Source organism: Catharus ustulatus, chromosome Z, assembly GCF_009819885.2.
Source record: "Catharus ustulatus isolate bCatUst1 chromosome Z, bCatUst1.pri.v2, whole genome shotgun sequence".
In the NCBI taxonomy this organism is placed as follows: Eukaryota; Metazoa; Chordata; class Aves; order Passeriformes; family Turdidae; genus Catharus; species Catharus ustulatus.
This window is the reverse complement of record NC_046262.2, coordinates 50,351,570-50,368,275: the sequence shown is the minus strand read 5'-3', so window position 1 is coordinate 50,368,275 and position 16,706 is coordinate 50,351,570. Positions and strand designations below refer to the sequence as shown.

General features: G+C 49.4%; 1 protein-coding gene across 1 annotated transcript; it reads right to left on the bottom strand.

Annotated features, from left to right (window-relative positions):
* Positions 1-3,793: 3,793 nt before the first annotated feature.
* On the bottom strand, positions 3,794-11,254 carry LOC117010279 (serine/threonine-protein kinase PAK 3-like). Its single transcript, XM_033084584.1, has 13 exons — positions 11,171-11,254; positions 10,475-10,580; positions 9,468-9,538; positions 8,969-9,091; positions 7,905-8,022; positions 7,148-7,211; positions 6,485-6,533; positions 6,064-6,176; positions 5,688-5,805; positions 4,849-4,948; positions 4,371-4,567; positions 4,141-4,278; positions 3,794-3,895 (listed from the first exon to the last, which is right to left on the bottom strand). Exons 1-13 carry the CDS (start codon positions 11,252-11,254, stop codon positions 3,794-3,796), a joined length of 1,383 nt encoding a protein of 460 aa, XP_032940475.1.
* Positions 11,255-16,706: the final 5,452 nt, after the last annotated feature.

Genomic DNA, 16,706 nt, shown 5'->3' with positions numbered 1-16,706 from the left:
CAGACCAAAATCCCACAAAAAGACCAATGTCAAAACCAGCAATAGTGAGACTTTTCTCCTTGGCAGTGGGTTAGGTGTACCTGGAAATCATGAGACCTAGACACGAAAGTGTGTATTCAACGGAGAGAGAGAAGCATCATGCTTAGCTCTAACTGCAGATCTTGCTAGCAGTTAATAAATTACATTTGTACTGCTCTTAGCCAGAGTCAGGATGGAAATCAAATTCTAGGTGATAGAGGAAGGTCACAAGGGCCTCAACCATTCTAGAAGAGGTAAAACACAAAGTACAGTGAATTTTCCCTGGGTTTACTGGGGTTTTTTATGAATCTATAGACAAGTGATGTAGCTTAAAAGATGACAGCCAAGGACAATCAAACTGAGTGAAAAGGAAGGAGATTTTCAAATTACAGTAATTTCATGACTATAAGCTGCAACTGATTGTAAACCGCACTTCCGGGTGTCAGCAACGTTTTGTTCTTCATCGATATGTGAGCCGCACAGGATTATAAACTGCACTTTCACTCTCAGTGAACTTTCACAAAGTTGCCAATTTGTAACAGAATCGTGGGGTTTACTGGCAGGTGCTGACCATGGAAACATTATTTCCAAACGAAAAAAGATACAGATAGTAGCTGCGGCAGTGTATCCTGCAAGTTTAATTAACAAGCAGAAAAAGATACGAACAATAGTGTGGTCATTTTGCAAGCATTTCCAACGGATCCGCTTTGCCTTTAAATAGCCACTCAGCTGGGCAGCCGTACAAGACTGAAAACACCAAAAAAAATACGGAGAAATATAATGGGCTCGGATCAACCCCACCGCCACCCTGCTGGGGCTGTGCGGGCTCTGGCTTGGCTTGAGGCTGCTGCAGGCTCGCACTTCCGGGTTGGCAAATTTCCCAACTTTGTCCATATATTGGCTGCTCCTGAGTATAAGCCGCACTTCCGGGTTGGGACCAAAATTTTAGTCAAAATTTAGCGGCTTATCATCATGAAATTACTTACTTAAAAGCTGCGCAGAAAGCTTCTCGGCTTTTTGCAGTTGCTTCATGTCTTAAATGGCAAAATATAGGACTACATCAGCTTATTTCTATTAACTTTAGAATAAAGACAATCAAAAGCGTGTACAGTAATTTCACAATTGCACTGAGTATAAACCGCATCTCCGAGTGTCGGCAACATTTTGTTCTTTGTCCATGCATAAGCCGCACCTGATTATAAGCCGCTCTGTTGTTCATAGCAAGGACCCGTGTGCAACAAAGTTGCCAAGTAGTAACTGAATCGCGGGATCGTGGGGTTTACCGTCTCAGCTCGGGCCGTGCGGACTCAGCCCACTCGGGGCTGCCAACGGGGCCAGGTGGCCCAGCTTGGCGCTGCTGCTCAGTGGGACCACCTGGGGCTGGCCGCCGCTGCTGCCGGGCTCGCTTGCCCCGGCCCGGCGCTGCCCCGCAGTGGCAGGCGGGGATGGAGCCCGCCAGCACCCACGGCGGCAGTGGCAGGAGGGGAAGGAGCACCCCTGCTCCCGTGGCGGCAGGCAGGGGTGGAGCCTGCCTGCTCCTGTGGTAGCGGCCGCAGGCGGGGGCGGGAGTCCCCTGCTTCCCCCCCGGGCTGTGGGGATGGCAGCACGGAGCCCCTGCCTCCTTCCCGAACCATGGGGATGGCAGCGCAGAGCCCTCTGTTTCTGCCCCAAGCTGTGGGGATGGCAGCACGGAGCCCCCCGCCCTCCCCCGGGCTGCGCTGCCTGAAGGAGGGAGCCCCTGCCTCCCCCCTACCCCCGCATTGCCAGCATGGAGCCCGCCTTCACCCGCCAAGCAACAGAGTTACCAATTTGTAACAATCGCGCAATCCCGGGTTTTACTGGCAGATGCTTGATTCAGCACCCTGGCTGCACTTCCGGGGTTGGAAATTTCAGAAAATTTTTCACATATTAGCCGCTCCTGAGTGTAAGCCGCATTTCCAGGGTGGGAGCAAAATTTTAGTCAAAATGGTGTGGCTTATAATCGTGAAATTACTGTACTCCTGCTTACATTAAGTAAAGCACAAGAAGCTATTAGACTATGGAAAATTGTGTTTTGAAGGCTGAGGCAGCCTTAGGGGTAGGAGGAGTGGGGAGGTGTGGGAACACAACTGGAGAGCAGAACTGTTAGTACTGCTCAGCTTGTCACTATCGAGGTGGATCTGTTAGCTGTAGCAGGCCACAAGCCTTGGCAGGAGTGACTAGGCCCAAGCCTTGGCAGAAACAAGCGGGATTTTGGAGAAGAAATGTAAGAGATAAGAAGGGACTTGGTGCAGAGCGCTTAGCCTGCAGTTTCTATGGGGATTTGCAGGAAATACTGTATCTACCTAGCTAGCTTAAACAAGGTCTAGATTGAGCAATGTTATCTAGTTACAAAAAGGGGCCTAGATTGAGCAATGTTATCTAGTTACAATTTAGCAATATACCTTAGTTACATGAATATTATTGGAGCGCTATTTTTAGTAACAATAGAAAAAGTATATAAACTTTGCTTTGTGAATCAATAAATGGCTTCATGGCTCCTTGCAAATCATGAAGACCCTGTCCCTTCTTTTCCATTGCCGTCAGGGAGGCATGGAAATCAGGCTTATGGGCACCACTCAGTGAGCATCCAGTCTATGAGTAGCCCCTCATTGTGGGTGTCCCAGCAGACAGAGTCAAAATGGAACCACAACTTGGCAGGAAAAGGTAAGCCGTGGGCAGCAGGGGCTCCTCCATCCAGCTGGACACTGGCAGGTGTGACATGTTGTGTCAGCACCAGGCTGCAGCAGCCCAGCCAGATATGGAAGAGGCCAAGGAGGCAGTGGAGTGGGAACAGGGCCCTGCAGGGGCCCCAGCGGTGTCACACATCCATGGGGGATGACACTGGCCCAGAGGGTCCTGGGGTGGGTCTGGGGTGAAAATGGGGAAAATAGGAACCAGGGAGGAAAGGCCTAATGCCACTATGAGAATGACATTACATCGCACAGACAACATAGCGCAAGGAGGGTAAAAACAAAATGGTGATTCCTGCTGATCACCCTGACATCTTCAGGACAAGAGGCCCAGGAAGGACTGCATATCTCCATGCTGGTGTTGTCCTGAATGTGAGCTCATTACCTGGTGTACATTACTAGGACTCTCTCTCAACTGCCCATGGGCATTCCCCAGTTGAGGTAGAGCAAAGCTGCTCCCCAAAGCATGTTCTTTGGGCCTCTGACAAGGACTGTACAGCTTAGCTACAGCATGGCAAGGAAAGGAGTCTTCCATCACGCTGGATATTTTAGAATTTTATTGCCAATCTGGTTGAAACAAAGTATTGAAACGAAGTATCCTCTAGCAACTTCTACACCTTCATCATTCTGTCCTCCAGGCGTCCTGTTCAGGCTGACAGCTCATAGCACAAGCATGATCCAGTTCTGCTGTATCAAAGCATTTCCTCTCAGAGCTTAATTCTTATTATGACGATTCACCCATTGCTACTTAAAAGATATCAGAGCTTCCCTCCATTAACAATACACTATTCTTAGCTGAACAATTCTTTATCAATGAAGCTATGTGGGCACTATAGTACTTAAAAATAATTTCCTAATTATCCCTAATTTTTCTAACTTCCTCTTTTAAGACAAAATGAAACTAAGGTTTAAATTGAACACAACTAAACAAACAAAATAAAAAAATATTAAATTTCCTATCTATGGCACAGATCCTTATAGAACTCAGGGGATGGCTGAATCTCGGCCTAAACACCATTCATCCCCTTTCCACTCCTCTCAGCTGGCACGGCACAGAGTCCTCCTCAGGCACAAGCATCTCCTGTCCACTCTTCCTGCACTTCCTTGGCTGAGATGATCAGAGCAGCCAGGCTGGAGGCAGGATCACCTGAGATCACAAATGGATGCTACCCAAAGGAAAAACCAGAAAAGAAAGGAACCCTTAATTTGCAAGATTCTGTGCTCACAGGCTCAAGCAGGATTCCTCTGGCTCCCAGCAAGATGCACAAAAAGGACCGAGGCCACCATCTGCCCCTCTGCCTTCCTGGGCTGCGCCTGCCTCAGCCAGGCCCACGTGGCCCACCCTCCTCTCCCTGCCTTTGTGCGGGTGCCCTCAGCTCACAGACCTTTGTGCCACTTTGCTTTTCCTTACCTGAAGGAGTTCCTGGGCAGACCACCGCCTGTACTTATCTACCTGCAGGCAACACCGGAGGAAGTCGCGCAGGAGAGGCGAGTGCTGCCTGGGGTTCTGCAGCTTTGGGGGCCCGTTCCTTTCGATCAGTTCCAACACCTACAGCAAATGCAACAGGACACTCCAACTGCTCCTTTGCTAACCACAACAGCTCTCTCCACACTGAGCCCCCATTTGAAGCTGCGCCTTACCCTGAGACGGGCTTCCCTCTGGTAAGGAGCTTCCCCTTCTGCCATTTCCAGCCCCACGATCCCCAGTGACCAGATGTCCACTTCGGGGCCGTAGGCTTCGCCTCTCACCACTTCTGGTGCCATCCAGCCGGGAGTGCCCACCCTGGAGCTGCGCTTGCTGCGCTCAGGGCTGAGCTGAGCACAGAGGCCAAAGTCAGCTGAGGAGAAAAACAGACCCTGTCAAAGACAGCTCCCCCTGCAAAACCTGGCAAAAGCACTGCCCAGCCCAAGCCTGACAAGGCCATGGTGCAACTGGCTGGAAAGGCAGCCGTGTTCTGCTTCTGTGGGGCCAGAGACAGAAAAAAAAGGCATTGGCCTCTTCAAAAACACCCTCACCCTTCACACACTGGCCCAGCAGTATTTCTGAGCAACTGGTAGTCACCCAAAAGTAGCCCCAGAGAATCTGCTGGGAACGCTGCACCTGCCCAGGGATACCCACCCAGTTTCACAGATCCATCCATGCCCATGAGAATGTTGCCACTTTTGACGTCTCTGTGGATGACTTGGCGGGAATGAAGGAAATGCAGTCCTTGCAGGCACTGAGAGAGAAAGGACCGAGGGAAGGGTCAAAGTTGAGGAGCTGATTACATCCCACAGGAAAGAAAAGGGCCCAAAGAGATTGACAGCTTTCTCCTGGAATTGGGAAGCAGGGTGCATCGTCATGGTGAGAAAAGAGAAAGGGGAAGAGGATGGTGCTTCAACACTATCAAAAGTGTTCTGTCTTCTTGCAATGTATCTGAATTTCCTAAACCCTTCCTGGTTTTGGTAAGAAGCAGGAAGAAGTATATTTTGTGCCATGGCAGAGATTTTCTTGATAGCCTTGTGGCAGAAGAGGAAGGAGCAGCACATCAGATGTGTTCCAGAATCCAATGATATCTGTGCTGAAATGCTCTCCTTGGAGGTTGAGAACATCTCCATTGCCCTTAGCTTGAAAATTTGCAAGTTGCATTCCTGCTTAGAATGGCAAGGAATGCAGGACAGTCCTACAGGCTGAATGCAAAGGTTGAGAGGAAAAGCTGACAAGACAAAACAGGTGAAACCAAGTAAGCGAGTGAGCGTGAGCGCCAGAGGATAGACAGCCTGGAAGCGTGCAAGGACAGAGCCCAGGGAGTGCAGGGACACGGCAGGCAGTTCATTTCAGATGCTCTTTCTTCTTCTCCATGGTGTGGCAGCAGCTCCAAAACAAAGCTGTGAGCAAGAAATCTCTGCTGTTCCTTCCCACCAGTTGACAAGGACCGTGCTGGGCAGGCCAGGGGAAGCACAAGCGGGATCCCTCACCTCCCGAGAGACAGCGCCCATCTGTCCTTCCTCCAGGTACACTGCCCTGAGGATGTCTGACAAGGTGCCGCCGTCCATGAACTCCATTGCCAACCAGAGTTCCCCATCAACCAGGTAGCTGGAAGAAGAAAAGCAGAGCATGGCGAGAGAGGAGTGGACACAGCTCACTCACCCCAGGCCTGAGGCAGGCTTTTGAAACTGCTCTCCAAGCTACAGGTGCCAGAAGAGATCATTGCACACCAAGTGCCACCTGCCCCCCAGGCCCCAGAGATGACTACAGAAATCATCAACAGCTCCCTTTTCTGTAGTGACCAAAGAGCTTGGTCACTTCTGGCTTGCACTATCTAAAGGAACAGTGACATGACACCAGCCCAACCTGTCTAAGAAGGTAACAATATTGGGATTCCTGTTGTCCCTCATGGCCAGGATTTCATTGACAGCCAGCTCCTCAGACATGTCCTCCTGAAGAATCATTTTCTTGATGGCCACCTAAAAGGACATTGAAGACCACTCACTTGAGAAGTGACTCCTTGACCGAGATCTCAGGGAGCACAGAGCAAGTGCTGGAGCAGTGATGCAACAAGGTGTGCAAACCTCCTTTGGACTAGACAGCAGAGCTTAGGAGGAGCACCGCAGCCCGTCCCAAATGCATTCTGCACTCTGAGCCGAGACTGTGCTTCAGAGCAACAGCCTCTGCTGCAGCCGTGGAGCAGCCAGCCAAAGCTCTGGGCTGAGCTGACAACAGTGCAGAAAGTGCTTCAGAGTTGCAAAATCTGCTGGGGGTGTTGACACTTTACCTGTTGTCCTGTGCTGGCATCCAGGGCTTTGTAAACAGCTCCAAATGCCCTAGAAAGAAAAGGGCAGCAGAGAAAACCCTTTAGTCCCTGGCAGTGAAAGCAGGCCCAGGCAGGAGATGTCTCCAGGCTGCCTGGACTGTTTAGAAAATGCCTGGCTGCAGCATCTCTTCAGCCAGTATCCCACCAGCCTCTGCCATGCCAGGCAGGGGGTGCAAGAGAAAACTGAGCTCCAGCATGAAGACCAAGGGCTGCTGCAAATCTCCAAGGCACACCCCCAGTCAGGTCAGCTCCAAACCTAAGGGGAGCTCTGTCTGTGTGTGGGTGTGCATGCATGCTCGTGTAAAAAAGCAGAGAAAAATTATATTCAAAACACTGTGGTTGAGAATCTGACAATTCTTGGGTGCCAAAGTGTTCTTTTAGGCCGTAAAGCTGCAGAGGCAGGAGATCTTCCAGGTCCTGCTCCTTGCCGCAAGCAGGACATTGCCAGCACCAAGTTGCCTTTGATGGTGCCTTCAGAGTGCTCTGACTCAGCAGTCCTGAGTGATGGCAGGAGGCCAAGCCAGAGTCTGGTGGTATTTGGAGCTTGCCTGACTTCACGCCTGATATTGCAGCAGCCAAAGACTCGGCCCATGGTTTTGGAGAAGGAGCAGGCATCACTCTTACCCTCGTCCAAGTTCTTCAAATGCTGTGTATTTCTTCGTTGGCTGGTCCACACTCACAATGCTCCCTGACGGACAAAAGCAGTGCAGGGCACTCACTTTCAAACAGAGAGGCCACTCCACAGATGATCCCAAATGCAGCCCCACTGTCACCAGCTCTGGGCCCTTTGCAGTCACTTGGCTTCCAGCTGCTGAGAGCAGCAAGTGGGAGAGCAAGCTCCTCCACCTTTGAGCAGCTGGCCTTTCCAAGAAGGACTTTCTTTCCTTGAAGCACAGTTTATCTCATGTGATAAGCCCAAATGAAGAACCGGGCCTTTAAGAACTGGGCCCCCAGAGCAGAGGAAAGGCCTTTGCAGCTTCTGCACTCACATCAACCCTCACTGTCAGGGCCACTTTGGAGCACAAAGTGTCCAAGCCAGAGGAGGAGTAAAAACCACAGCCAGAAAACAGCCGGGGCCAGGGAGCTGCCTGGGGCCTGGTCACTCACTAGGTGCCGGCCTTCTGCTCAAGCACAAACAATCATCCCTGCTTTTGTCTTTGGCACAGAAGGCAGAGCCAAGGCAGTGCCAGCTGCCCTCAGAGGCAGCAGGAGCAGCCCGAGCGCTTTCTCGCTGCCTCAGAGCACAGCCACAGGTTCTGCAGGGAGGCCCAAGGCCTCTGAGACACTAAAGCCAGGAGGAACTGCTGCCACGGCCAACACCGAGACACAGTGCAGGCAACACCGTGCCCTGGCAGACAAAGAAATACAGCAGCAGACGTACTCAGGCTCTTCAGGCTCTGCTCCTCTCTTGGCTGGGGCTGCAGGGCTGGGCTACTGGACGATGCGCTGGCAGCTGGGGGAGTGCCGGCGGCACGCTGAAGTGCAGAGCGTGTGTCGAGCTGCGAGAGGAAAGGATCACCCGTCAGAAGGGGGGCTGGCATGGATGGCCCACAGAGTACATGGCAAAGGCAAGGCCTCAGGGAGCTGCTGTCAGCCAGTGCCTCTTCTGCTGGGGGCTTTTGGATGTCCCCTGCTCCAAGGCAATGGGAAAACTCCAAAGGCTACTTTGATGCAGGAGCTCTTGGCCAATTCCATGCTACATTTGGTCAACTTTTCTGCAAGACGACTGCAACAAGGTATTGATGCGTTGGCAAAGATCCAGAAGGAGACCAGAGAGCTGCCCCAGAGCCTTGTTGTTTTCTGACTTCTGTGCTCTGCTAGGCAATGAAATCACCCTGCAGCAGGCGTGCAGGTGTCTGACCAGAAGGCCAGAGCATGTGCCTTTTCTGATCTGTTCCACTGATTTCCCCTCTGTATTTCAGGCTTTAAGGAGTGGCCCTTCAGAGCCACATTCCAGCCCTTGCGAGACCCAGCGGCCTTTCCAGTGCGCAGCTGCCTAGGATTCTCCTCACCAAACTCTGCTGTGACCTTGCGGAAGTGAAGCACAGTCTACACTGTGCCTGAAGGTAATTAGGCCATGGAGAGGGGCCAGCGTCTCCTAAGTATCCTGCAAGGCTGTGATGTGCATCTTTGGACCTGTCTGCGTGCTGTGCACAGGCAGCCTGCACAGACACTGGGCAGCAAGGGGCTCACTTCTATGCTGGGACTAAATTAATGCCCCAAGAGACATTCTTGGGCCCTCCCAGCAACCCAGCAAAGTCATGCTTCAATGTCAAAGGTCAGACGCCAACAGTCAGGAGTGCCTGGCTTGGCAGAAGCAGCACTAGGCCATGGCAGGCACAGAGCTCCCAGCATCTTCAGCCACGAGCACCAAGGGCTGGGTCATCCACAACATGAAGCTTGGCTCTGCACCACAATGCAGGGCCAAGCCCAGGTGCCACTCACTGGCTCTGCAGGTTCTGGCTGTGGAGGCGCTGCAGCTGGAGGCTTGATGTCCTTTTGCTCCTCTTCAACCTCTTTGTCAACAAGAGAGAGAGCCAGAGGAGGTGCTGAGCCTGCTCTTGAGCCCTGCAGACAGACAGCAGTGAGAGAGAGAGAGAGAGAGACTGGGAGCAGACAATCATTTAGGAGCTGGTTTCTGTTGAGCTGGCTATACAGCCAGCAGAGGGGGAAATCATAGACTTTGATACAAGTGGCATTCTGAGTCATGAAAACCCCATGAAGATGGGTGAATTAGCAGGGACTCCTCTTGCAGTGCATTTGGGCTGCCACCATTGGCTTTCATCTCTTGAGAGGCTTTGCACTGGAAAATTAGGAAAGAGCCAGTGCTCTCATTGCTACTGCTGAGGCCAACAGCCAGTTGGGCTTTCTCTCAGTGTGCCAGGCTGGCACTCTACACTCTCCTGCAACAGGCCAAGTGCACAGCTTGCCCCACAGTTCTTACACCAGCGACGTCACAGGTTCCTTTGCCACTCACCAAAGGACAGGTTTGCCTCCATCCACGCGTGAGGTGACCTGCAGCGAGCAAAGGAGAAGAAGCCAGATGCCCTTAGAAATGAGCCTGTCTTGAGGAGTCCCACAGCACAATTTAGTCCAAACAGAGAACATTTCCCTTTTCCCAACACGCCTCCAGGAGCAAATGTTCTTTCCCACGGCCAACCAGGGAACAACAGCGATGCTAGCCTAGGCTCTGTCTACACTTGGGCCTCTTTTTTCAGGAGGTAAATAGAAACACGGTCATGGAAGTGCTGGTTTTCCCTTAACTGACAGAACTTCACTTCTGCCCTGCTGTTCATGCAGTGTTTTCCTCTTCTCTTCCCTGCATTTTCTCGATTGCTTTAGAAATCTCACACACGAGTTTCCATCAATTTGTGGAAGACGATAGCTCAGGAAAGCTTCCCCCATGGGCCCTCTTCTCTGGGGCAGCTCTCTGCTGAAGCAGCCTGGGAACAGCTCCTGGCTTCAGCAAACCCTAACTGCTTTGGAGTTTGTGCTGCATGGCCAAGGGAATCGCTGTCTTGGCACACCATAAAGGGTCAAGTCAGACAACCAAGGCCTCTCAGTGTCAGAATGTCCAGGAAAAGATGCTTTCTCTCACTCCCAGAGAGAACCACACAGTTTGTGGAAGTACTTCAGAGGATCTCTCCTTAGAATCTGAAAATGCAGGTGCTCTTGCTTGAAGCAGCAAACTGAGGGAATGACAGACTCCATTGCTGTGCACGGCCACGTGGAGGGAACGCAACCGCTGCAGCCTATATTGCAAATCTTCTTGGCCCACCACCTGGTACAGACACCCCCTTGGGAGATGACGCTGTTTGTAGGAGACCAACCAGAGCGGTGGCATCTGAATGGTCGTTTTGCTCCCAAACAAACTGGCTCACTACTTGGGCAAAAAGAGCAGGGTGAAGCACAGGCCAGGTGATGTGACTCGCAGGATAAACCTTTACTTACGCGTCAGGTGCGTCAGGTAGTAGCCAGCATAACCAACAGTAAAAACAGTGCAAACCGCGGCACAGACTTGCCGGATCATTTTAGCAATGCTGTGCGGGTTTGCACACTGAACACCACACAAGAGAAGAATCAAAACTCCTCTTGGGGTGCAGGCCTTCTGCTGAGAGCTCCTTGATCACAAGGATCCTCCTGCAGCTGGCGAGTGCAAGAGCTGCTCTGGGCAACCAGGCCTTGTGCACCCCGGGACAACGCCATGCTGCCTTGACCTCACAATGGCAGCACTGACAGCACTGCCTTGACCTCACAATGGCAGCTGCTCTGGGTTTGTTGCCATAGCTGTTCCCAGCAATAGAATCTGCTGTACAGATGATGCCAAGGAAAAGCCTGGGAATTTCTCCTCAGGCATACAGCGCCACAAAAACATCCTCACAGTCCTTAAGCCAGGGCTCAAGATATCTCAGGGAAGCTCAGAAAATGCACCAGCCCAGCCAGTGTTCAAGACATGCAAGCAAAAATTACTTTCGGTCTCCAAGGCTTGAACTAAAAGCAAATCTGCTTCTACCTTCTAGGATCTTTTTTGGTTCTGAAAAGCCAAACTTCTTCAATGACATTCAGGGGACAAAAGAAGCAACAGAAATAAATTCCAGCAGTATTGCAGTGTGCAGTTGCTTCTTGAGCACATGGGTGAATGTTTACCTTTGCTTTGACTGACTTTGGAGCCTGACCTCCCTTTGTGTCCAGGAGATGCTGGCTTAGCTCCTGTTGCAAAGCTCCTCTCATCCTGCTTGCAGTTTCTCTGGCAACTTAACCTCTCAGAACATGCAGAAGGGCTGTGCGGTCATTCTTGGGCTGCCACAGTTTTGTGGCCTTGGAGCTGTGGCAGCAGCCTGCGGCCCACGGCTCTGCAATGCCCTGCAGATGGCAAGCCCAACAAAGGCCCCTTTGGAGCAGTCCAAAGCCACACTCTCCCAGGTGTTTGCCCAGGCTGTATGTATCCTGTAAGATTCCCTGCAGACATTTGGATAGCCAAATGCCAGTAGAAATGGCATGTACTCACTTACTTCTCTTGAAGAGTCCCAAGTTAAATGCAGGAGCCAACTTGAGAGTGAAAAGAGAATACTGGCTGGGAGGAGGGAACAAGTGCGTGGGACTCCTCTGGAAATCAACTCTGTTTACCCATGGAATAATGATGCCAGGCTTAGCTTGCTTTCCTGGTGACTCAGCATAGACAAATCCTCATCTGGTGGGTGTGAGGTGGGGGTCCGTAGTGATGCAGAATCCCCAGGCACGTGTGAAGGAGAGCTGCTTGATTGCAAAAACCAGGCTTTTGGAAGCAGTCAGGCCTTCATCAGTGACATAATTTTCAATCGTAACAAACGTAATTCAACTAATCACCACATACCACCATGTGAGCACACAATGCTTTTTTGACCTTGACAATAGATTTTCTACCCCTAATGCAGCTGAGTAACTTTCCCCCAGTCCTTTCCTCTTTGAATGGAGCAGCAGGCCTGAGCCATGATTTTACAAGTCCTTCCCATGGTGAGGTTCTCCCTGTATACAATGGGTGGGCAAGGCAGTGTCGTTGAGGAGCCTTAGGCTGGGCTCTTCACACATCACATGCTGAGGATAGTATTTGAAAATCAATGCCATTGCAAAGACCCAGCCTCTCCTCGTTTAAAAAAAGACTGGTTGTGGCACTCAGTGCCATGATTTAGTTGATGAGAAGGTCGTAGTTTATACCTTGGACTTGATAACCTCAACACTCTTTTCCAACCTACTTCATTCTCTGGGATTCTTTGCAGGGGTGGAATTCTAGTGCTGAAAATCTGCACTAGTTACCCAGGATAGTTTCCTTCATTTGAAAGCATCTGGTTTTCCCCATTTGTGAGTCAGCTCACACCAAGCAGGCAATTGCAGGCCTTAGAGAAGGAAGAAGGACACCTTAGCAAGGCAAGGTGAGTGTAGGCCCTCGCATCCCCTGGAGCAGAGTGCCTTGATGCCCCAAAGGTTGGAGAGAGGGAAGTGTGAAGAGGACGTGCCCTTTCAGCCCTCCTTTACTCTTGCATACCTAGTAAGTGCCAGGAAAGGGGGATAAGCGGGGCCTGCTCCCTCCTCCTGCCCTTCCTGGAGGGGCGGCTGGCACTGGGGGGCACCAGGGTGAGAGGGACAACATCTCTACAGGGCAGGTGGTGTGGGGCAGCTATGGGGTGGGGAGGGAACCCTGTGTAAGGGGGAGAGCCTTGGGCCACTCGGAAGCAGCACAAAGCCACGAATGGGACAACCCGTCTGGAGCACACAGCTGCAAAGGCACTGAGCGGTTCAGGCCCAGCGTGGCAAGGAAGGGAACACTCCAGGGTTTTGGAAGATTTAGAGGTTGTATTGCCAGACCTCTGCAATCAAGTGCAGTGTGGCAAGTTACGTGCTGCTTCATTCTTCTCTTTAGGCAAGAGAAACAGGATCTCATATGGCCAAAGTGGGCAAGTCCCAACTGAGAGGGAAGTTACAAAGCAGAGGCCAAATAGAGGAGGTGGTGCACAGGCTACACAAAGGCAGGCTTCAGAAAAGCATAAAAACACAATCTTTCCAAAGTTTGGAAGCCTTGTTCTCTCTCCTTTCTTTGTGAAACCACCCAAATGACAACTGTATGAGAGAAACCTGTGTGAGCTACTCTGCTGCTCCATTTCTCTCTTTAGCAGAACTTGTGTTCCAAGTCCCTGAAGGGCATGAGCAGTAGAGAGGAGGTGACACAGAAACAATACTTGTGTTCTCAGTTTACACCTTACACATTAACCCATCGTGCATTAACTCCAGAAACTGGACTAACTACACTCCTGTCCCACAATCATCGAGATTAGCATCAGCACCTCAGAACTAGGAGGTAGAAGAATGGAAGTTTAGGCCACACGAGCTGACCCAGAGCAAAGGTTTTGATCAAAGTAATGATGCTAACACAAGCTAGCTGAATCCTGCAGACAGAATCACCGAGTGAAAGAGTCTTTTGGGTTGGAAAAGGAGAATTGCATTGCTCAGTGTTACAAAGTAATAGTAAAAAGGCCACCAGAAAGCGTCTCCATGGAGTTGTTTGTGCAGTATATTTATATAGTATATTTAGAGTATATTTTGTGGGCCTGGAGACCAAATGAGTCATCAGAATGATTTTACACATCTTTGCAAGGGATCACGTGTTCAGGAAAGTTTTTCCATTGTTTTTCTGCTCAGGTAGAGGGCAGCAGTGCTGATGCCATTCCAGTGTCAGGAGAAGCAGAAATTGTCCTCTTGCTGCAGAGGAAGATTGCAGCTGCAGTGTTTCCATGGGCTGTACTCCAGGGAATCTCAGTCCCTGTGTCACCTGCAAGGCTCAGTCCTGGCAGCTCCAGGCAGATTTGCTCTGAGGGATTCTCTGGTGGTCCCAGGCCTTGCAGGTGGGCTTTGAACCCCCCATCCCAGCCCTTTGGAATCAGTAGAGCTGGTCTTTAGGGACCTGATTCAGGTACTGCTGGAAACTGGCTTTTGGTGCACCAAGCTCCTGATGGACATGGATGATTTTGGTGGGAGGACTTCAGATATCACCCCAAGGTAGGCTCACCTATAGATGTGCAGAACCAGGTGGAACGTTTTGGGCAACAAAGTGGAGCCTCTTATTCCCCAGAGATGGTCAGAGCATAACTACAAGAATAAGGAAAGGGATTAAAAGCCGTCTGGTTAAACCCAAAATAAAATCAACAACATGGGACCCTGGGACAAGGAAGGCACAAAAGCAAAAGATTGTATACTAGAAACACTCATGTGTAGAGCTACACTTTTATCCTACAGGATATACATGTCTCAAGTCAGAGAGAGATTAATTATTTTCTAACAAAACACTTACACCATTTGTTTACATCTTAAAAAATACATGAATCTTGAATTTCAGCAGGGGTCTGTGATGTCTAAGCTGCCTTTTTGCAGCTGAAAATCTAGCTGATGAGATCAAACCCAAAAGCATCTTCTGCCATACCAGCACCTGTGACAGTGATGACAGTAGGCTAGCAGGAAGGGCATGTTTTTTAGCAAAAAAATAGCTCCTTTCCCCTCATGCACCACGACATTGCAGTCAGTTAAATGTCTCTAAAATCCTTGGCTGCAACGGAGGTGTAATCCCCAAAAGCAACAGAGAATAATAGGGTTATTAAATAAGCGGTTTTGCTCTCAGCAGTAAGGTTTAAGGCTAAAACCTTTCCATCATTTTCTGCTTGGTGGAACAATCCCAAAATCTCCAGCCTCTCTACTCCAATTCTCCTCCTGTCTCTAATTTTGCGCTAATTTTTGCACTAATTTGCACTAATTTTTCCATGCTTCAGGTGCTGATGAATGGAGAATAAACTGCTGGATACTTCAAAACCCAGCTTCCTAGGATCAGGACTAATTTGTCCAATTTATAACTACCATGCTTTCATAAGGATTTCTCTTCTCACCAACTAACTGGCTCAGAACAAAACATGTCATTTTTATTCCTGCAGAATTCAGAGTGACTGGTGGAAGAAGATGATTTTTTCTGGCATATTTTCTTTCTGAAGGATATACTCAGTGTGATAACTGAGATTACTGGGCTTTAAAGTAATGGTGAGCTGCCACAAACAGATCTGCTGACTTCCAAATCCTTTGTATGGAATAGTGAATGCACAGTTGCTCTTTATTTTATTCTTCCTTATTTGCACCTGTACTTAATAGTGGTGTTTTTCACTTCTCTCCATGTATACAAAACTTCCACAAACTTCTAATTCTTCTCCCTTACGAACCTGGGGCAATCTCCAGAACATTAGCAGGCACTTTAAAAAAGGATTTAGAGAATGCAATCCATAAGAGTGGGCAAAAAGGAGCGAGGTGTGGCTGTGTCCTCTCTACTGCCAACTGTGTGCTTACGTCTTCCCAAAGAGACTCTTTCCAGGACCAGGTCAACATCCACAAATCCATGAACCAGAAAATCAGGAGCCTAAATAATTCTCTCCCTGCTGACAAGGAAAACAATCAAGACAAAGCAAAGCTGAGGAAAAGAAGAACCAAAGGGCCTGGTTTATGAGTTGTGTGGAGCTGTGATTGCTGTTTTGGTAGCTAAAAGGCTTAAAGCTTTAGCCCAGTCTTCTTGATCCTTTTTGACCTGGACAAGGGGCTTAAAAGGAGGTGCTGGATTTCGAGTGCTTGTAGGAGAATCCAAATACAGGCATAAGGTGCTGGTTTGTGAAGAGGAAGAGTTGGCTTCCTAGTTCATTTCCATGCTGCAATAACCAGCTCCGTGACTGAACTGCAGAATGTTTTTGACAAACCGAAGTCCTGGCTTTGGGAACACTTTCAAATAGGTGCAACCAGAAGCTTCTTTTCAGAAATTATGGACAAGCTGAAGTAATAATGGAGACAGTTCCACTAGCCCACAGCAAGTGCACCACTGATCTAGAGATAGACTCCTTGTCTGGAGTGTGGATTGCGTGACAGACTGTCCAGTATAAAAAACAAAGCATCCTTGCAGAAGCTAACACTTGAATTTACAGGGAGGCTTCATGCAGCGCAGATGGAACACCATTTACTGCACTTACAACTTGCAGAATTGAAATGGAATTTCAAAAAGAAGCTGACAAAGCCCAGGGCCTGTGAGAACAATTAAACATGCCTCAGCAAAAATTCATCATCCATGAGAGGTCTGACAGTGTAGGAGGATTAAACAATTCATACGTTGGAAGCATCAATCACTTCTGAATGAGCAGGAGCAACAGCTGTAGGAGTCAGGCAAAAAACTAGAGTTGCACCCTAGTGAAGCAGCAGATCAAAGCCGTCTTCCATGAAACTCTGAAAGAAGACACAGAGAGAACATCTGGCCGTGGACTATACATGACAACTTCTCCTCTCAGAAGGAAAGAGAAGACAACTGTGGGAAGGGCTGCATTTTATAACTCAATCTTTATTTCAGATACCCAAACTTAAACCTCACTTTTCTGTGATACTTCCACAAAGTTAATTCGTTGTTCTACTCTGTACTTCATAATTTTATTTGCTTTAAAATCACAATTTGGTGCATTAAAATCTCTCAGAAATGAAAATAAAAAAATAAAACAACACACAACATACCCTCCATCCCTCTTATTTAATTTGGCACAATATATTTTAAATAACTACATGACACAGAATTAGCAAAACCACGGCTGAAAGCCATTTACAGAGATCAAGTCACAAGTGAGAAATGAAGTTTCAAGACATA